The sequence below is a fragment of the Saccopteryx bilineata genome, chromosome 1 (genome assembly GCF_036850765.1).
Source record: "Saccopteryx bilineata isolate mSacBil1 chromosome 1, mSacBil1_pri_phased_curated, whole genome shotgun sequence".
NCBI classification, from domain to species: Eukaryota; Metazoa; Chordata; class Mammalia; order Chiroptera; family Emballonuridae; genus Saccopteryx; species Saccopteryx bilineata.
In genome coordinates this window covers 33,314,414-33,336,773 of record NC_089490.1, presented here as the reverse complement: position 1 = coordinate 33,336,773, position 22,360 = coordinate 33,314,414, and the positions used below count along the sequence as shown (strand labels likewise).

The window sequence follows — 22,360 nt, the reverse complement described above, 5'->3', positions numbered from 1 at the left end:
TTTGAATTAATTTTAGTACACGGGGACAGGCTGTAGTCGAGTTTCATTCTTTTGCATGTGGCTTTCCAGTTTTCCCAACACCATTTGTTGAAGAGGCTTTCTTTTCTCCATTGTATGTTGTTGGCCCCTTTATCAAAGATTATTTGACCATATATATGTGGTTTTATTTCTGGGCTTTCTATTCTGTTCCATTGGTCTGAGTGTCTATTTTTCTGCCAATACCATGCTGTTTTGATTATCGTGGCCCTATAATATAGTTTAAAGTCAGGTATTGTAATGCCCCCAGCTTCATTCTTTTTCCTTAGGATTGTTTTGGCTATTCGGGGTTTTTTATAGTTCCATATAAATCTGATGATTTTTTGTTTCATTTCTTTAAAAAATCTCATAGGGATTTTGATGGGAATTGCATTAAATTTGTATATTGCTTTGGGTATTATGGCCATTTTGATTATATTTATTCTTCCTATCCAAGAACAAGGAATATTTTTCCATCTCATTGTATCTTTTTCGATTTGATGGGCTCTCTTTTATGAATGATCTGAGTACCAAAATAGAAAGCCATGAATATAGCCAGAATTATAGAATGTGCTTGGTAATACTCATTTATGGTGAATTTTTTTAGAAAAAATAAGTTAATTTTATTCTATATGTGAAGTTGGTTATTTGAAAGATCTAGTTTCATATACAGACTCTTGGATCAGAAATAAAGAACCATGGACTCATTTTTTGGATTAAGTCTGTGGCCAAAAGAAGCCAATATAACTAACTCCTGGCACATCAAAGTTTACCTAAATTAGATGGGAGGGAAAAAAACCCAAAAAGCTTTTACTCCACTCCAAGGTGACAAGGATTTAAACTAACATCTGACATTATAGGAGTGCTCAGGATGCTGTAAAAGACAAAAGCATGTTTTAGAAAAAAAGAACTACATGCCAACTCTACGAGGTCCCCTGCCAGAATTTCTGAGGGTCCCTGGCCAGGGCACACAGGAGAAGCGCCCATCTGCTTCTCCACCCCTCCACCTCTCCTTCCTCTCTGTCTCTCTCTTCCCCTCCCGCAGCCAAGGCTCCATTGGAGCAAAGATGGCCCGGGTGCTGAGGATGGCTCTATGGCCTCTGCCTCAGGCGCTAGAATGGCTCTGGTTGCAGCAGAGCAGCACCCCAGATGGGCAAAGCGTCACCCCCTGGTGGGCATGCCGGTGGATCCTGGTCGGGCGTATGCGGGAGTCTGTCTGACTGCCTCCCCGTTTCCAACTTCAGGAAAAAAAAAAAAAAGAGTGTGATAGCCAGCACCTCCTTGGTACTCAGTAATGATTTGAGAGGAATTGAGACACCGTCTTAAGGAATCATAGATTAAAAGGAAATTTGATGAATTATTTTGTGGAATTGAAATAAAGGGTGGCCACCATTATTTAAATTCAATGTGTTGTTTAAAAAATAGGATTGTTCACTCAGGAGAATGTTACAAGATTGTACCAATCTATACAAGACAGTGCTTTATAAGTCTTTTTTAAAAGTTAAAATTTTACTTTTCAATTACAGTTTACAACTTACTGTACTTTTGTACTAGTTTCAAGTGTGCAGCATAGTGGTTAGATGATCATATACTTTACAGTGTGTTCCTCTGATATTTCCAGTACCCACTGGGCACCATATATAACTATTGCAATATTATCGACTCTGTTCCCTTGGCTGTAATTTCCATCCCCATTGCTATTCTGTAACTGCCAGTTTGTACTTCTTAATCTACCTTCACCTTTTTCACCCTCCCCCAAATCCCTCTCCCTTTGTCAACCGTCAGTCCGCTGTTTCTAAGATACGAGACTGTTCTTAACAAGACTCTGATAGGAGCAGTGTGTCATGTCTTCTGAAGAGTCTATGAAAAAATCTAGGTTCTTCAACTGTAGGTCTCAGAGATCTGTACATGATGCTATTTACACATACACAGGTGTGGGTAAAAAGTACGTTACAGTTGTTCCTATGGAAAAATGTATAACACGAGAATAAACTCTGTTTCAGGCCCTCAAAACTGTAAACCTGCTTTTGCCCACACCTGTATATTTCAAATTACCATTTACTGTTTCGTTTTTGTAATTAAAAATTAATTTCTATAAAAATATGGTTTTCTCAGGCCTTCCAAAAAGAACTGGGGAAGCGAACCAGCAGCGTGCAGGCCCTGAAGCGCTCCGCCCGCGAGCTCATAGAAGGCAGCCACGACGACTCCTCCTGGGTCCAGGTCCAGATGCAGGAATTAAGCACACGCTGGGAGACGGTGTGCGCACTTTCGGTATCAAAGCAAACACGGTTAGAAGCAGCGCTGCGTCAGGTAAAAGTCGTGTAAATTATGGCTGGGTGTAGAGAGAGGGTGTTGAAGCCTGAGTAAGAACTGGTCCCCTGAAGAGCTGTGGACGCTCATTTCTCAGCCAAGACAGTCACAGAGAAGGAAATTCTACAGCATCATTGCTTTGGTCCCTACCCCCTTCCTCCCCCAAGAACTTAAATTACTACACAGGGAGGCTTTCTAGTCTTCATAGAAACATGCTGCTTGAGTAATTTTTCGGCTTGAATGTATAATGGGCTGCCATTCATCTAAAATCAGATTGTTAAAATGGTGAGCTGTTCTTCATATAGAAAGGCTTTTTTTCTATATTAGATATTTTCTTACATTTATAAAATGCAGCACAGTGTAGCTTTATCTTCTTAACGGGGAAGGACATAAAATTAATCGATTTAAATGTAAAACTTTTTTCATTGAGAGGAAGAACCGACTGTACTAACAGGCACATTTGGAACTCTTCTTTGGGGCGCGCACGTCTGCGTGCCTTTAGGCGGAGGAGTTTCACGCGGTGGTGCACGCCCTGCTGGAGTGGCTGGCGGAGGCGGAGCAGACCCTTCGTTTCCATGGCATTCTCCCTGACGACGAGGATGCCCTTCGGACTCTCATTGATCAGCATAAAGTGAGTTACATAAATGCTAAGTAAAAACTAAGTGAGGAAATCAAACAGTAAATAAAATAGACTTGTGATTGCAAATAATGTCAACCATATGAATATGTTCCTTTCTGAGAACTAAGTAAAGATCTGATACATCTGAGAATTTACCTGTGCTCTCCTTGCTTGCACAGGTGTGTCCCAATGCACCTAGGCACAGGTGTGTGTAGCTATATTTTTATGTTTTCTTTATAAAGAAGGTGATTATTCTAAAATTAGTCTCTTGTTTTTCTATCTATAGGAAGCTTATTGATTTTTCTAGGGGATTATTTAGCTTCTTACCAAAACTGGTCAATTTTGTTGCACTTTTATATTTGAAACACTTCCTTACTGAGCAGTTTGGTATACAATTAGAATTACATATTATTAACTTTGACTCATACAAGACAAGCAGTAATTTAATAATTGGGTCTTTAAATTTTATTTTTAAACCTCTGTTTTTAATCAAGAAACACCTTAAATCCTTTTGAGAAGTAACTCTAGTATAAATTATAAATTGATAAATTAAATACTACAGGGGGTCCTTGGGTTATGACACAGTTCCGTTCCTACAACAGAGACATAACCCAAATTTTGGTGTAAGTCAAAACACACCCTAGGCTAAGTCACTTTCCTACCCTAACACAGTTGTAAAATCAATGTAGAACATAAAAACACAGCTAAGCCACAGAAAAAGTAAAAGGAATAAATATACTGTACTGTGCACTGTGCTGTAGTAACAGAAACAATGACAAAAAATGAGTGATGCCAACTCCCTCACTCACAGCCCGCATTACTGCGTATTCTTCCTCCACACACAAACTAGTTCGCCCGCGTAGTCCATGAGTACAATGCTAACCGCTTACACTCACGTCTCAATTTTTTAAAGTTTTTATGGGAGTGAGCATCGTAAACTCGAAACATCATGTCGAGATTGTTGTAACTCGAGAACCCCTGTATTAAATAAGTAAAAATCTGCCCATAAAGTTTCAGATCAAGATCTTTCCTGTGATAAGGCACAGAACTAGAAAAACCCTTAAGAAAGTGGTTCAGATAACTCTTAACTGATATATATTTTTTTAACCTTTGACTAAATTAATCAGATATTTGCAGTGCTAACACTCAATGTAGTATTGATGTCAAGATTTCTGTTAACTTTACAGGATTTGTTTAACCACTGAGTAATCTTGTTTTCAAAATCAAGTTAGAAATAAATCATCTATGAAGACTTACTATTTTAATTACTATGCTCTCTCAATGAGGGATTGCATAACCAAAAGCAATGAAATATCTTCTTATTAATAAAAGTGACGTGAGTTTGTATGACATTATCTGGACAAATGGAATGCTATCTGCACCATTTAAAATTGAAGCTAGAAGCGTCGACCTGGAACACTGAGGTCGCTGGTTCAAAACCCTGGGCATGCCTGGTCAAGGCACATATGGGAGTTGATGCTTCCTGCTACTCCTCCCCTTCTCTCTCTCTTTCTCTCTTCTCTCTAAAATGAATAAATAAAATCTTTTTAAAAAAGATATTTAAAGTTAAAGCTAGAATGTAAGATAGGAAAATTACTTATTATAAATATTTTATTCAGTTCAACAGTTTGAAAATCTAATGTATATTATGTTCCTGTAGGCTGCCCATCAGCCAGCGTTGAGTTACTGTAACATACTTAAGCTTGGGTCCCAGAGTAGCCCTTGAAGTCCAGGCTCTATACCTATCACCCTCCAGAAGGGAGTCCACTCGCAGTCTCACCACCCTCATAGCAGGATCAGGAAAGCCCCAGAAATACCAGGAGGCAAGTATCCAGAGCAGAGACAGTGGTTTTCACAAAAATAGTAGGTCCTCCAATAGTGTCATTTCATTGTAATATTGATCAGATGCTGTAGGAACTTAACTCTTGTTTATATCATTAGCCTGTGATAAAGTTGGTTTCTTTGCATCAGTTGCATAAAATTGCAGAACTTATCGACAGTGTTGTGTGAGGAATTACTGTAATTATCTTTAAATATATATATATATATATATATGCAAAAAATAGAGACAGGCAGGAAGGGAGATGAAAAGCATCAATTCTTCATTGTGGCACCTTAGTTTTTCATCGATTGCTTTCTCATATGTGTTTTGACTGGGGGCAGGGGTTGTTCCAGCTGAGTCAATCACCCCTTGCTCAAGCCAGCAACCTTGGGCTCAAGCCAGCAACCTTGGGCTCAAGCTAGTAACCATGGGCTTCAAGCCAGTGACCTTTGGGCTCAAGCCAGCGACTATGGGGTCATGTCTGTGATTCCATGCTCAAGCTGGCAACCCTGCACTCAAGCTGGACGAGCCTATGCTCCAGATGGTTACCTTGAGTTTTGAACCTGGGTCCTCAGCATCCCAGGCCAACGCTCTATGCATTGCACCACCACCTGGTCAGGAATCTTTAAATATTTTTAAGTAGCATAGCTATTTAATTAATTATTATTATTATTATTTTAATCAAGTGACAAGCAGGGAGACAGAGAGACAGACTCCTGCATGCACCGACAGGGATCCATCTGGCAACCCCCTTCTGGGGCTGATGCTCTGTGCATCTGGGGCCGCTGTTCCATTGCTTGGCAACCAAGCTATTTTAGCACCTAAGGCGCAAGGTCACGGAGCCATCCTCAGCACCCAGGGCCAACTTGCTCATTTGAACCATGGCTGCAGGAGGGGATGAGAGAGAGAGAGAGAGAGAGAGGGAGAGAGAGAGAGAGAGAAGAGGAAGGGGAGGAGTAGAAAAGCAGATGGTTGCTTCTGTGTGCCTGACCAGGAATCAAACCTAGGACTTCCACATGTCAGGCCAACGCTCTACTGCTGAGCCAATTGGCCAGGGCCCTAAATAGCATAGCTATTTAAATAACATGTAATTTTATGAAGGGCTTCTTAGTAATGATATTTGTAGTAATATTATTCATTTTCACTTCCTCTGCTTCCCTTCACACATTTGCTGGTACAAGAAAAATAAAAAAGAAAAATAAAAATTTTAATTCCTGAGCCCCAGAACTAGAGACTTCTCAGCATAATTCAATTTTTAAAAAATGGCAGTCATGGCCCTGGCCGGTTGGCTCAGGGGTAGAGCGTCGGCCTAGCGTGTGGAGGACCCGGGTTCGATTCCCGGCCAGGGCACACAGGAGAAGCGCCCATTTGCTTCTCCACCCCTCCGCCGCGCTTTCCTCTCTGTCTCTCTCTTCCCCTCCCGCAGCCAAGGCTCCATTGGAGCAAAGATGGCCCGGGCGCTGGGGATGGCTCTGTGGCCTCTGCCCTAGGCGCTGGAGTGGCTCTGGTCGCAACATGGCGACGCCCAGGATGGTCAGAGCGTCGCCCCCTGCTGGGCAGAGTGTTGCCCCTGGTGGGCGTGCCGGGTGGATCCCGGTCGGGCGCATGCGGGAGTCTGTCTGACTGTCTCTCCCTGTTTCCAGCTTCGGAAAAATGAAAAAATGGCAGTCATGAGCACAAACTGCTAAAGTAGCATTCAAGTGAGACTGGTAGAGCACAAAACACAGCAGGGAGTTGACAGCCCAGTCCTCAGGGTTTGGGCTGGAGCTTGCTCTTCTAGGTGTAGGAGTGACCAGAGTACATGAGCTGATCAGCTGTCCTCTGGAAAAGTACAGCTGTTGCTGGCCTCTGGATTTCTATTCCTAGTAAAGTTTTTTTTCCTTCTTTCATTTTAGAGGATATATATTGGGAGAAATTATAATATTTTTATTTTACTTATTTATTTGTATTGATTTTAGAGAGACAAGAAGGAACAGAGAGAGAGGGAGAGTGAAATGTTGATTTGTGGTTCCACTTATTTATGTCCTGACCGGGGATCGAACCTGCAATCTTGGCATATCGGGATGATACTCTAACCCAGTGGTTCTCAAACTTTTTGAAGTTGGGGCGCATTTAAAATCCTACAAATAATTGTAGGCGCGCTATACTATATACAAATTTCTGAGAAATATGTTATAATAAGTCAAATATTAAAGAAAAAAATATAAAGTCCAAGCGTGCTTTTATGGTAGTTAAATGAAATAAATACAACAAAATTAAATTTATTCTGACATTAAAAAACATTTTTATGTTACATTTTTTGTTATGCTTTTTAGAATTCATAAAAAAAGGAGATAAAAATGAAAAAACGACAAAAAAGTTATCTTTTTATATATGATATATATAGATACATTTTTAGTAAGATTTAGTAAATTCGGCAGGCCCCGGCATGAATGTGTTAAGTTTTTTCATTCTTGTGTTTATGAAAAACATGAGCCTGATGTGTCCTAGTGATTTCTTCAATGTTTGGGCATATATCTGAAAGGCAAACTCTCATTTCCTCATCAATACATTGAAGAATTCCTCTCTTTTTACTCTTAATTGTGTTGAGGGTAGAAAGTCCTAATTCACATAAATAGGATGTTGAAAATTGTAGTAAAATGTTCAAAGCTTTTTTAGATATTGCCGATTATTCTTCTTTCATAGAAATCCAAAAGGCTTCAAGAGACAATTCCTTATGTTTAATTTTCAACCCACGATCAGTGAATATAGCTGCCAGTTCTTCTTCTGTTAATGTTAAAACCAAAATCACTTGAAGCTTCCATGAATGGGTTTCTAATTCAGTCGTATTGTTCAGTGTTAAGTGATGGAAAATGCTGTAAATTAAATTCTGCCCATCAGCCTTCAAGTCTTATTTTATTTACACTTAACTTTTGCTCACTTTCAGAATCGGATTCTTCACTATCAAGCTTCTTTTTGAGAAATCTGTCCATTTTATTTGGGTGTATGTATCTAAAAATATAACGATGTGTTAACAATAAATATAATGATCTGTTAACATAAAGAGCGGTATTTCCACAATGAAATGGTTTAATAGAGGATACTTATTTTTCTATCTCGGCACAGGCCGCGAACCAGCGCAGTCAGTGATTCCAGGTCCCGAGTGGGAACAGTGTGGAATTAAGAAAATACCGGGTTGAGAGAGGCCAGTAATTGCTGCTGGCAAGAACAAAACCCACCCAAAAACCACATCTTGCATTATTTATAGGGCAAAGTGAGTCCATTAGCAGCAAATCAGTGATCTCTGATCACGTTTCCAAGGCAGCCCAAGAATTTTACCAAGTGCAGAAACCCCCCACCATACATATCATCTTAACTTTACACCAAACAAAGGATAGAAGAAACTTGCCTCCAGTCTTTCCAGGGAATATGGCAGGTAGTGTAAACCAGCACCATAGCTTAATAGCCTTTTGCAACCTAATCAGGCAAGTGAGGTAGGGGGTTGGGCAGACTGTCAGCTTACAGCCAATCCCCACACCTCCGTCCCCCAAAAATCTAAACTCTAAAAACCCTGTTGGTTTTTTGGTCCCCAACAGGCACATATTTCTCTGGAATACCATAGGGCACACCTAGAAATCTTCCAGGGCACACACTTTCAGAACCATTGCTCTAACCGATTGAGATATCCAGCTAGGGCCAAAAATACAATATTTTTAGAAGTAGGCCATGATTTTTTTAAAAAGTAGGCCATTTTAGTGGAATATATTGTTAACCTTGACTGCACCGCAGTAAAAATGTGTAAATAAAAGGTTGAAAAGCATCTATTCAATCACAGAGACACAAAATTGAATAAGACATGGTCTTTTGATATTGTGGACTTTAACATCTAGTCGATATGTATAAACAAATTATGTTAAGCACAGCCAAATGCTCGAGTAGGAGGCATATGACAGAGCTGCTTCATGGATGTTCAAAAACAAAGGTTCCTAGACTTTATAGTAAATACCTACATTTTCAGATGATCACCCCTGGTCACTTGGCACGAGTGTCAGCTGTTTTTCAGCCACTGGCACACCCCTTAACAGTGTGATCAAGGAATCCTTCTTAGCGAGGTGGTAGGGGGAGGTCCAGGGGGATTGGAGTTTCTGTAGAGGCTTGAAATTCATGTGTGGGTTTGGAAGCACATCGCCTGTTTTAGAGTAAAGGCTTTCATTTTTTAGATCACGCTTGCAGAGTTCTGTGACTCCTGTATCTTTGGATATAGTTCTGATGATAGAGAGTATGGTTATGTATGTGAGCCCTTTGTAAAAAGGGTTGATTTGAAACCCTTTTCCTGGGACCTTTTGAGGCTTATCCATGCTACTGGGGTGGGAAGTGGCTCTTATTGGCCTTTGAACAGGAGGGACAGTTCTCACACAGCTGGCCTGCTGTCCGGTGCCCTCCCTCCAACCTCCCCTGACTCCTTCCTGCCTGGACATGTGGGCTGTCAGTCTGTTATAGCTCCTTGCCTAGCCCTTTGTCTTTCTTGGTACATTTTTGGTACCTATTCCTATCTTTCCTGACACAGTTAATGCTATTTTAAACACTACCTCTTTGTCTTGTTAATTTTTTCTTTCCAACCAATATTATTTCTATCTCTGGTATTACTATCTCCCCCAATCCCACTCACCATTAATAAGTAATTATACTATATTAAGAATTAGGAGAGAGTATTTCTTGTCTAATGTATTTTGTGAAGCATGAGATACTAGGATACTAGCCTATAATTGTATTTCTAAACACCTATTAGGAAGTACTTTATTTCCTATTTTTGTGCCTGCTCCTCCCTTATCCCCCAATTAGTGAATTATTTCCAGCTGTGAATAAACCAGTTGAATTCTTGTTTATTTGTTTAACTTTGATGGTCAAATGAATCTCTCCAGCGTTTTGTTTTCAGCCAGTGCCAACAGCTAACTGAGGTCTTCGTTTCTGCCGTAGGAGTTCATGAAGAAACTGGAAGAAAAACGAGCTGCACTCAACAAAGCTACCAGTATGGGGGATGCCGTTTTGGCCATCTGCCACCCTGACTCCATCACCACCATTAAGCACTGGATCACAATCATCCGGGCCAGGTTCGAGGAGGTCAGTGCGGCTCGCATCACCTGCAGAGCAGCAACAGCTTTGCCAGTCAGGGCTGGAGGGTTGCACAGTTCAGATGCGCTTACGGCCATGGGAATCTGAGGCCTCTGCAGAGAGGAATGTTCTTTAAACTCTTCTTCCTGCGTGAATCCCCATCTCTGCAGTCCACTTTTCTTTAAATAGGGAGAGGAATTTTGCAGCTCTGTCCCTGAAACATGAAATAGCAAATCCTCACCTCACTGTATCACACTGTGTCTCACTTCTACATTGTGTCTCTTGAATAATCCAGCAGTTGAATAGTATTTCAGAGTAGTATGTGCTTGTAGAGTGAATTGCATCCACAAAGGAATTAATTCCATATTTAAGAGCTTAGCTGTTTTTTTCTACTCTCTTCTACATGGAGTAAGTCTCCTTGATCCTCCGGAGAATGCACATTTGAACGTTGTTAGAAAGCAAAAGGAAGCCTGGCTGACTGATGTACATCTCTAAACTCCTGAAGGTGAAAAACGTCACCTTCAGAGCTGGGTCTTGGTACCACAGATGGGCTCTAGAAAGATTTCTCACCCTAGATGATCCTAATTTACATTGAAATTTTGTATATTTTACACAAATTAAATTATTCACCAAGATTGAGGAAATTCCGAGCAGTTTCTGTTTCCTCACCAGGTACTGGCTTGGGCGAAGCAACACCATCAGAGATTAGCAAGTGCTTTGGCTGGGCTCATTGCTAAACAAGAACTGTTGGAAGCTTTGCTGACTTGGTTGCAATGGGCTGAGACTACGCTTAGTGATAAGGACAAAGAAGCCGTCCCCCAGGAAATTGAAGAGGTCAAAGCCCTCATTGCAGAACACCAGGTAAAGTAAATCTTCTTACCCGGTCTTCTCAGATACTTGCTTTCTTTCCCTGCTGCTGTGCTCGGAAGACTGCTTGGTGCGCTTACCTCCACTTCCTCAGACACTCCTCAACTCCTTCCAGCTGGGTGTCTAATTCTACCACTGCCTTGCGACTTCTCTCTTCACAGTTACTGAATTTTGACGGTCTCTCCTCTTTATCTGTGTCTTCCCAAAACTCTTTTGGCCCCTGTGAAGTTTTCCTCATGTGACCCTGTCTCAGCTTGGCTCCCACTCTACCTCTTGCTTTCCAAGTGGCAGCTCTCCTTACATTTTATCCCCGGGTCTCTACTCTGTTTATTCTTCTCCCTCTCTCTCCGCCCCCTCTCAGTGATCTCACCCTCCCTTGTTTGATTGCTCCATGTCCGCATTTCCCACTGTCTGCTGCTAAACATCGCCCGGCCAGCCAAGAAGACCATCGCTACTCCATTTACACTGCTCACAAAAATGAGGGGATCAGGGACCGTGCAGATACTCCACTGCTTTCAGCCTTTTGTACAGTGCATTTTCACCAATGAAATTAAAGTTGGTTTTGCATCTCATTTGCATAATCAAATAACTTTCTTTGACTTATTTACTTTTCTGATGTTCTTGTTTATAAGCAGTACACATAGCTATGTTGTCTTGCTCAAAAAAATGATCTCTCTATATCCTGTTATAAACTCCAAATTGACAGACGTCACACTGACTCTGATTTGTTTGCTTGTTAATTTAATTTACATTTACGAAGGGAGACATTGTGTCAGCTCAGTTGGTTGAACAGTTAACACTGCCATGATATTTTAAAAACTATGTAAGATACTGATACCTGTAATGGCCCTGTGGTGTCTCAGGCCATGCCCTCCGTGATCAGAGGTATTAAAGTGGTCAGAGTTCTCTAGGGTGACAAACACTCCGGAACTGTGACACTTCTCACTTTCACTTGCCTCCTCCTTTCCCCATCACTTCTCACCCCAGTCACTGCCTTTGCCACATAGTCCAGTTAGAGGAATACATGTAATTATTATATATATACATACACACACACACACACACATATATATAAATCAACAATAAACTCAATAAACTCAACAATAATAATAAGCCTAAGGAGACGAGATAAGAAATGGCAAGACAGTCAAACCTTTTTAATATAGACTTGGACCTGAATAGCTTTTACCCTCCTTGGCATAGCATATGCATTGACAGAAATATTTAAAATATATCCACATTTAGTGGATGCTTTTTGCCACTGCATATCATAGCCATGTTAAATTTTGTAAATACGTGGGTGAATGTGCCATAGAAAAGCCTTGGCAATCACCCCATTTAACTAGGTTTTTTTTTGCAGACAAATGCTCACTTTATTAAGATCCCTCAGGAAGAGCTTGGGTGCTTGATCCTGGTTGGTGCACAGACAAGTTTTGTTATTCATACTGCTGCTCCCATGTATGGTTTTCAAATGAAAGCCAACTGCTTTTGTAATGCTGTAACTATGTGCCAGCTACAACATTTTGTATTTTGTATTTTAAGTGAGAGGAGGGGAGATACAGAGACTCCTGCAGGTACCCCGACTGGGATCTACCCAGCAACCTCCATCTGGAGCTGAGGCTTGAATCAACTGAGCTGTCCTCAGCCTCCGGAGGCTGACCTGGGACCAAACCGAGCCACTGGCTGTGAGAGGGGAAGAGGGAGAGAAAGGGGAGGAGAAGCAGATGGGCACTTCCCATGTGTGCTCTAACCGGGGATCGAACTTGGGACTTCTGCACAGTGAGGCAGCCAAGGCACAGCCAACCAGTCAAGGCACATTTTGTATTCTTTACAAATGAGTAAATGCTATGTTATAATGGCTTAGATTTTTTTTCCCCCTAAAGGTAAAACATGACGGTTTGTTTTTCAGAAATCCTAGGATGGTCCTTTTATCCTTTGGTTTTTAATTCACTTCAAAAGCTGGTTTTCTCTGGTGTACTTGTATTTAATTGATATAATTCTGTTTCAGACCTTCATGGAAGAAATGACCAGAAAACAACCTGATGTGGATAAAGTTACCAAGACCTACAAGAGGAGAGCAGCTGACCCCTCCCTGTTACAGTCCCACATTCCCGTCTTGGATAAGGGCCGAGCAGGACGTAAGCAGTGGCCAGTTTCTTTCAAATGAAGATAGTTTAGCAAGGAAGTTGGGTTTTTTTTGTTTGTTGTTTTTTTTTTTTTTTTGAAATTTTGGAGCAATTAGTGATTCTACATGAGTTATCTTTCAAAAAAGGTTTATTGAAAGAATATATGGGATTAAATTTAATAGCCAGCTTATTTAAAAACAAAGAAAAAGATACGTCCTGGTCATAGTATATGTTTGTTGGATTGAAGTATATCTTTTCAATTAGTAGAAGAAATTGAAAATTTTGCAACAACAGAAATCATCATTCCCTTTGAATTATCTCATTTTTCTTCTATTATATAAGTAAACTTAAAGTGGAATGAATGTAACCGAAATGGCTGTGACCTGGATAAAGTTCATGACTGACCTGTTTAGCAGTGACAAGCAACCTGATAGATTTTACCCGTGCTCGTATGTCTTCAGGCTACTTTGATCCAATGAACTGACATTATAAAAAACATAGGCCCTGGCCGGTTGGCTCAGCGATAGAGCGTCGGCCTGGCGTGCGGGGGACCCGGGTTCAATTCCCGGCCAGGGCACATAGGAGAAGCGCCCATTTGCTTCTCCTCCCCTCCCCCTCTCCTTCCTCTCTGTCTCTCTCTTCCCCTCCCGCAGCCAAGGCTCCATTGGAGCAAAGATGACCTGGGCGCTGGGGATGGCTCCTTGGCCTCTGCCCCAGGCGCTAGAGTGGCTCTGGTCACAGCAGAGCGACACCTGGGAGGGGCAGAGCATCGCCCCCTGGTGGGCAGAGCGTCGCCCCTGGTGGGCGTGCCGGGTGGATCCCGGTCGGGCGCATGCGGGAGTCTGTCTGACTGTCTCTCCCCGTTTCCAGCTTCAGAAAAAATACAAAAAAAAAAAAAAAATAGCTAGCTTGGAGAAGATTTAAAAGAAGCACTGTTTGGCCCTGGCTGGTGAGTTCTGTCCACTGGCGCATCGCCCTGAAACACCAAGGTTGTGGGTTCAGTCCCCAGTCAGAGCACACATGGGAAGCAACCATGAGTGCACAACTAAGTGGAACAACAAATGAATGCTTTCCTCTCTCTTTCTCTCTCTCTCCCCCTTTTTTCCCCTCTCTCTCTTCCCCCCCTTTCTCTGTCTTTCTGAAATCAATCAATAAAAATAAATAAATATAAAAAAGTACAATTTATATCATACATTTTGAATATTTCTGAATGGTGCCATAATGAAAAAATGGTTTCAGATCTGCTGTAGTTACTGTATTGCTCAAGGAGGCAAGATAACAGAACGTTTAAGAACTCTGGAGACGGACTCCTTGGCTGTCCTCACCGCTCACCAACTGGGAAATGTAACCTTGGACAGGTTACTTAAATTCTCTCTTTGAGCTTCAGTTTACTCTTTGGTAAAGGGGCTCTACAACCTCATTGGACTGTGGTCAGGGTTAAATGAGCTCATGCAGCGATGTACATGAAGTGCCTAGCATAATTTCTGGCATACAGTTCAGTGCTCAATAATACTAGCTATTGATACTCCAGTATGCCTCATGGGAGTTAGGAATTCTGAGCAATTCCCAGCAGGACAGCAATTTCCTATAAGACTTTAATCCAGTAATTTTTCTAGGTGACATTTAACTTTTTCAGTTAGGTGAGGGAAATGTGGTGAGATCATTGTTCTGTGAAGTTGTAGAAACTTGTGAGAAATAGAAAGAGTGAACACGTTAGGACAGCAGTGAGTTGTGGAATGAGCCTCTGCACTGGGAACATATGGTGTCGGTGGGAAGTGGACTTGGGTGAAAGCTGGGACCCACATCTGATTGGAACTGTCAGATACTATGCGCTAATGAATGCCCAGTGTCTCCTCCCCGGCCCTCACCTGCCCTCCTTTCAGCCCCATTCTCTGAGAAGGGCAACCAGATTTATGGAATTGATTCTAAGCTAGTCTCACTGCCCTGGGAGACTTCTTTTATCATTCCCTAACAAAGAGGAGGATCTCAACATACTGTATTCTTATTGAAATGGCATGAGTTTTAAGCTAGAAAATGTTTTAAACATAACTTTACTGAGAGAACTTTCCAGTATTTAAATACACCTGTCAAATACACCCAGTGTTGTCTCACTCACTGTCTTTGGGAGTTCCCATAGATTTATCAGGTCTATGTGAATTCCCCATGAGCATGTATTAAACTTGGATTTTCCTCCTGTTTAAAAAATACACATCTATATTTCTCTAATTTATATGAAGAGTATATGATCCTTAATAACTAAAATGGATTTGCAGTCTGACATTATGCATCATGTAAACAGAGTATTTCTGTTTGCAATACCCAGTAAGTTGATTCCGTCTTAACTAGGAACAATAAAGGCCCCGCCCCGTCGTATTGCAGAAGCCTGGAAACTGCCATCCTAACTGAAGTTATATTTTAACAGGAAAGCGCTTCCCCGCATCCAGCTTGTATCCCTCTGGATCACAGACGCAGATCGAAACCAAGAATCCCAGGGTCAACTTACTGGTGAGCAAATGGCAGCAAGTCTGGCTCCTGGCACTGGAAAGGAGGAGGAAACTTAACGACGCCTTGGACAGACTGGAGGAGGTTAGAAATCTCACATGGATATGCAGCACCATATTGTCCTTTGCTCTGTCTGCCATAACACTTTCCCAAAATCTTAACTTTTCAACTTTCCTGATAATACTTAAGCGAGCTCTTGCTATGTGAGTGCACATTTTACTTTTAAAATTGATACCACAAGTATGTACATTTCTGTGGGGGAGGTGGACCTGATATATGGAACTGGGGTTTAGGGAAGCAATAAAGTGAAAAGCTAGTAAGTTTTAACACGATCAGAAGCTGACTCAAGAAATGATCTAGCTTGACAGATGTTAGCTTGGTGGCATTAACTGGCAAATACAACCATGTATAATTCAGGTATTTTCATTAGTTATTCTTTGATGTGCGATTTCGAGTTCCAGAATGTGAAACTGATGGTAGTCTGGGCGAGTGGGAGTGGCAAACGGCAGACGGTGAGAGGTCACGTGGTGCTACTGAGCTGGGGCTGCTGCCCAGTGGGCACAGGACTCACCAGTGGTGTCACATCAGCACACACCACCACCTTTGTGACATTGGCACCATCAGACAATTTCAGTTTGACTTGGGAGAGTTTTGATTTTTTCTGCTTTTACAAAGAAAAACCGATTAGCTACAGTGACAGGAATGAAATACGCTGTACTGTTTCTGATTTCCCCTTTGCAAGGTTATACCCCTCTCTGAAGTGGGAAAGATACCTGTGTTATCTAGAGGCTCATTAAAATAATTTTGTTCATATAAGGTATAACTGGAGCACAGTATTAACTCAACCAAAATATATTTTGCCGCTCTTTTCAGCTGAGGGAATTTGCTAACTTTGATTTTGATATCTGGCGCAAAAAATACATGCGATGGATGAATCACAAGAAATCTCGGGTGATGGACTTCTTCAGGAGAATTGACAAAGATCAGGATGGGAAAATAACCCGACAAGAATTTATTGATGGCATTCTTTCCTCGAGTAAGTTCCAAGAAAAGTAACTGAAACTGATGCAATTTTTAAAGAAAATAAGCATAATTTAAAATTGAGGGGCCAGTAAACTTGTGTTACCTATAGAGCTTCTCCTTTAAATTTGGCTATGAAGTCACCACTCTGAAAAAATGTGTCTGTGGTAAAATGTATGGCTTTGGAGTCAGACACACTTAACTAATTGTGTAAGTACAGATAGATTCATCACACCACTGCAGCTGTGTCCTCACTAGTATAGTAAGGTTAATAATATTTGATTCTTAGATGTTTGTGTTGCCTGGCATAATAGGGCATCAGCAAGTCATTCTCCTTTTCATTCTGATTGACATTCTGATTCGACATCGTTAGTAGGAAATCAGGACCTATAATAGAAACTTCTGAAGGTACTTGTCATCTTTTTGTTTGATGGTTCGGTCATGTGTATGTGATACCTGTGACATACATTACTGGAAGTCATTCTTAAAATAAACTTCATATAAATGAATTATTAAAGTGGTAGTTGAACTATTTGAAATTTGCTAATATTAAAGTTTTCAACCTAGAAAAATAGCAATTTCAAATGATTCACCCTAGTAGTAATTATAGATAGATTTAGGTCATATATATATATATAGTGGGTTCACTTATATAAATGAGGTTTTAAAAAAGGATTATAATATATTTGCTGACCCTGATAATTTAACTGGCCATATTAAAATTAATATGCACAACTGAGAATGTCTTAAGGCAGAAATAAATACACTACTATTTTTTAAAGACTTAAAACTTTTTTAAAAATGTTATAGTAAATAGCAGGTCTTATAAACTTTAATTGGGAATATTGTATGGATTATACTGAGAGTATCTTAATTATCACTTATATGTGGAATCTAAATAAAAGGTCAAGCTCACAGAAACAGAGGAAAGTGGCTGCCAGGGTCTGGGGGAAACAGGGAGAGGTGGGTAAAGGGCACAGACTTTCAGCTAGACGATAAATAAGGCCTGTGTCACATGGTGACTACAGTTGATAACATCGGATTGTATCATTGAAACTGGCTAAGAGAGTGGACATTAAATGTTTTCTCTCACATACACACAAAAAGATAAATATATAAGGTGACATATATGTGAATTAACTAGATGGAAGGAATCCTTTCCCAATATACAGGGGTGAACAAAAGTAGGTTTGCAGTAGTTGGTATGGAAAAAGAGATGCAGGTTATGACTATTACACTACCTTTATTAACTCAAAAGAATGTCACACTGCAGCTATAAAGGTACTTTTGCCTCACCCTGTATACCTATATGAAATCATTACAATGTACATTTTAAATACCTTACAGTTTTGTCAGTTACAGCTCAATAACTCTCCTTGCCTTTCTCTTGAACATTGCAGAGTTCCCAACCAGCCGCCTGGAGATGAGCGCGGTGGCAGACATCTTTGACAGAGACGGCGACGGGTACATCGACTACTATGAATTTGTAGCCGCCCTTCACCCAAATAAAGACGCGTATAAACCTGTCACTGACGCTGACAAGATCGAAGATGAGGTACTCGTTATCTTTCCACCGCCTACGAGACTGTAGAGTGTCCTGCCCGGATATCATGCACAATGCATGCAGCCCTTTTCTTTTCTTCCATGTTTTGTAGTTGTGTCAAGATTTTAAGGATTCACTGTGTAATATTAACATTAAAGTGGATATTTCATCATTTTTTTTTTGGCAGGTGACAAGGCAGGTAGCTAAGTGTAAATGTGCAAAGCGATTTCAAGTTGAACAGATTGGAGATAACAAATACAGGGTAAGTTTTCAAAATGACTTTGTAGTTCTTTTAAAGGATAAAAATTAAAATTTGTTTATAATTTAATCTGCATTGTTTTCCAGGAATAGTAATTATTTATTTTTACCTCATATCAGAATTCAGTAGTATCTAACTCATCATTTTAAATGATATAAAAATAGCCTGCATTTTGTATATAAGGATGTATCTTTGACATGTACAACATGCACATTGCTTTAAAAAAAAATATGGGCAGAATAACATATATCTTATATTTATATTGCTTCATATTACTTTATAATATATTTTATTATTAGAGGTAAGTTTTCATAGTTCCAGTAACATAGCTATTCCAAGCCAGAACCGCAAAGTTAAAAATATTGACTGATTTTTATAAAATGAAAAAGAGGCAATGTTTTCCACCTGTGCAGTAATTTTTCCTCTTATTAAAAAATCTCAAAAACTTGGTTTATCTTCCTCAAAACAATTACTTGAAGACCAATGTGACTTCATTACTCTTTCTCCTTTTTGGAACATCTCTGATATATAATAGCTCGATAGGAAATGTGCCGAGTTTCCCGAATACAGTGTATTACTTACAAATGAACCATTATTCCTTTTATTTTTATATTTCCACATTGAGAAGTATTGATATAAATATTTGAGTGTTTAGCTTACATTTGAAACCCAAGGGTTTGAAGTAAATTTGTGTAGAAAATGTTCTGATTATTGGGTTTGAAGTTGGATACCTGCACATTTCTAAACTAGATTTTCCATCTAGAAGCCCTGAGTGTGAGTGTGAGTGTGTGTGTGTGTGTGTGTGTTCTAGAGCCATATAAAAAGTTTCCTGTTGAACTAATTATATCTTTCTTCCATTTTCATTTTTTTTATCAGTTCTTCCTGGGAAATCAGGTATAATTCAGTGGAATGTGTTCTCAAGTTCCCAATGATTTTTTTAACTTTAATGCATAGTCATTCAAGCTTGCCATGGCCAATCTTTCCTCTGCTGCCCCCCTAGCTACTACATTGTTGGTTGGCGTGGTGTTGCTGTCAACGCTCTAAGGGTCCTTGATCCAGGATTCCTTTTTGCCTTGTGTCTCAAATGAGGAGATTACTTTTAAGCAAACCAGATAATGAATTGTAGCTTGGCTGGTTACAGCATTACAAATGCAATTTTCAGTTCCCATTTTTGATAAAACTGTTAATATATATTTTATGCCAGCAGTTGGAACACACGTCTCTGCATGGCCCACTGGTGTTTACCACTGGGGATGTATGGTACACAGTAGCTAGAGGAGAATCAGCATCAGGCAGGGACACAAAGAGTATTGAGAGGTCTCCATGGCACTCAGCCACACGTAATACATTCTCCCTAAAGCAACTATTGACCATTTGTTCTAAATCAATCAATTTAGGGCTTTGCACCCTGTGAGTAGAAATTTTAAGCCTAGAGATCTTGGATGTTGTGGTCCCTTTTGAGGAAATGTATTTCTTGTAAATTACAGAATCTTAAAGTCACATTTTGTGCCATTTTGACCTCATATTTAAGCCAATATGAACTGTTCAGTGCCACTGCACAAGATCAGAATTTTAGATCTAAAGACAAAAACAATCGTGTTGTGATTTAAACAAAGAAATGATTTTTTTTTTACTGTGTGCTTTTGGAAAAAACCATGCTATTTATATTACTGACCATATCATATTAGCTATTACTCTGCCTCTTAGTTTTTAAGCCCATATTACATTTTGAACTTCAAATTACTTATGATCCCCACTTTTTCCATCACATAGTTGTTTCAAATAGAAATTTTCAGTTACTTTGAATAGTTGTTTTTAAAACTTTTATTAGTTGTAACACATAAAAAATTACTTTTCCACTGCTATTTGTGATAGCAGCCTTTATTTGTAGAAAGATTGAATGAATACCTCAAAAGGTTTTCTTCATTGAAAGCATGAAGAACGGCATTAGTCTATTTCTTCTTGTCTCATAATTTGGCTTTTGGGAAAGTTAGGGAAATGCTCAAGAAAATGTTAGTTGTCTAGATAATGCCTTGTCAAAAATAAAACTTAAGGTCATCCACATTTATCAGAATTGAAATTTCTTCTCTGTAAAGAACTTCGTTAGATCCTCAAAACTTTCGTTTTGAATGTAATCTTGGACCAAAAGTGTCTGGTCTAATTATCTGGTTACTTAAGAGTAATTTTCTTTAAATCCCCTCCTTTCCCTTTGCTTATTAGCACCAAATTTTTTCTAACAAAATAAATATATATATATTTTTTATTTTTACATTTTGATTACATTTCAGGAACAGGTTTGATGATAGGGAAGTTTAAATTTCAAGGTTTAAAAATTGACTTAGAAATAGCAATATAGAAAGGTTTGCTGTCAGACGCCTGAGTTCCTGCTGGTGCATTTTACGTGCTTACAGGTCCTTCTGAGTTTCAGGGTCTTGAATGGTTGGCTTTGTTTTAGGGTTCGCTTCCTGAAACTTAGTGGTAAAGCTTATTGAAAAGTAGCAGATTGTTTCTACTTAAAATTTTCTGTTTATCCATCATGAGGCCAAATAGTCAAAGTCATATTTGTATTTTACCCACCCTTAAAAAAAGAAGCTATTTATGCTTAATTGACTATTCATTTTGCTATGGTATCTGCAGGGCTGGCAACCGTGACATTCAATATGGTGCTTTTTTATAAGTTGGATATGAGCCTATTAGAAATGATTTAAAAGTATAAAATTATTTCTCATGGGCTTTCAAAACAAATAAACCTTATGGTCAGAAATTACATGTAGTCTAGACATTTATTCAGGACTTGCAGAATTTACAGCATATCCAAGTGATTGGGGATCCATTGAAAGGGCAAGAAAAAGATGATTACTTATTACTGTCAGCAGTTATGGTACAAACAGCTTTAAGAGAAAGTCTTTTAGATTTGAAATCCGTATCATTAATGTGCCACTGACTGTTCCAATATTATAGTAATATAATATGGCACATTAATGCAGGCTTTAACAAATTTGTTTACCAGATTATTAGTGATGCAGAAATTTTATTTGACTATGAAATTTGTATTGGTCATGTTTATTTTCCAGTTTATTACCTGTGAGTTTATGAAGATTTCTCCCACAGAGTTCCATGGCAAAGTTTCAGTGTAAGAGGAAGTTTTAATGAAGAAGAATCAGAGTTTATTAAATCTTCGTTAGAATCATCTTATTTTGTATGAACCCTGAGCAAGTGGGCCAGTGCTTATTTTCATGGCTGTGTTTAATTTCCATATACATTTTTTAATCACTGCCTTACTAATGTTGTATCTATCATAAGAAAGTCGAATCATTTTTAGGAGAAATCTTTAATATTATACTTGATAACCTTTTGTTATCTTTCTTCAAACTATTTCCTTTGGGCTAAATCAGCATGCAGCAGTCTAACGCAGATCATTACAAACCCCTTTTCCTGAGATTTTACTAATCGCTGTGAACTAAGCAAAATGTTCAAGTTGGTTGCTTAAGCTACTGCGGATTACACCCACCTTTTAGTTTAGAACGACTGTTGACAATTAGAGGTTCTTCTCTCTATCTTCACAGTTTGGAGACTCCCAGCAACTGCGACTTGTTCGAATCCTACGGAGTACCGTGATGGTTCGTGTTGGAGGTGGATGGATGGCACTTGATGAGTTCTTAGTGAAAAATGATCCTTGCAGGGGTAAGGAGATACTTATGTCAAGATAATAACATCATAGAAGTATATCAATTTCGTATTCATTTTCAGCATCAAAAACATAATTAAGTGTAATTTTGGTCATTTATTACGATAGTGAGCATTTCACATTGGTTGGTCAACCTGAAGAGTCTGAAGAACTCATGGCACTCATATAAACCATGCTCTTCTCATGGCTTTTATACTTCTCTGGATAAATATGAGACTGGTAGGCAAGAAATATCAGAGATGATCCCATCTGCGATTTTCAAAACCAGCAATTACACCAACCAGAGTAGCTTATCTGGCATTAAATAGCAAAGTATGAGAGAAAATAATTGAGGCGATATGAAGACTGAAGATACTAGAAGTTTACAAGTGAAAGTTTTTATGAAATTAGGACGGGGTGAGGAAAGCAATACTTAAAGATTAAAAAAAACCTAACTTGAGTCTTACTTTGAAGTGACAGAATGGAACATTAAAAATAGAAACATATACTGTAGCTCTC

General features: G+C 39.4%; 1 protein-coding gene across 13 annotated transcripts in view; it reads left to right on the top strand.

Moving 5' to 3' along the window:
* Window positions 1–22,360, top strand: part of DST (dystonin) — a 508,664-nt gene that overhangs the window by 479,560 nt on the left and 6,744 nt on the right. For 11 of the 13 annotated variants that reach the window (XM_066252929.1, XM_066252888.1, XM_066252882.1 and 8 more), the window contains 11 exons: window positions 2,131–2,325; window positions 2,828–2,956; window positions 9,723–9,866; window positions 10,530–10,718; window positions 12,733–12,862; window positions 15,273–15,436; window positions 16,226–16,388; window positions 17,773–17,927; window positions 18,103–18,177; window positions 19,051–19,068; window positions 21,741–21,858. In XM_066252929.1, coding sequence (XP_066109026.1) covers window positions 2,131–2,325; window positions 2,828–2,956; window positions 9,723–9,866; window positions 10,530–10,718; window positions 12,733–12,862; window positions 15,273–15,436; window positions 16,226–16,388; window positions 17,773–17,927; window positions 18,103–18,177; window positions 19,051–19,068; window positions 21,741–21,858 — 1,480 coding nt within the window. The remainder of the gene's footprint in view (window positions 1–2,130; window positions 2,326–2,827; window positions 2,957–9,722; window positions 9,867–10,529; window positions 10,719–12,732; window positions 12,863–15,272; window positions 15,437–16,225; window positions 16,389–17,772; window positions 17,928–18,102; window positions 18,178–19,050; window positions 19,069–21,740; window positions 21,859–22,360) is intronic. The other 2 variants (XM_066252970.1, XM_066252945.1) reach the window with 1 other exon arrangement.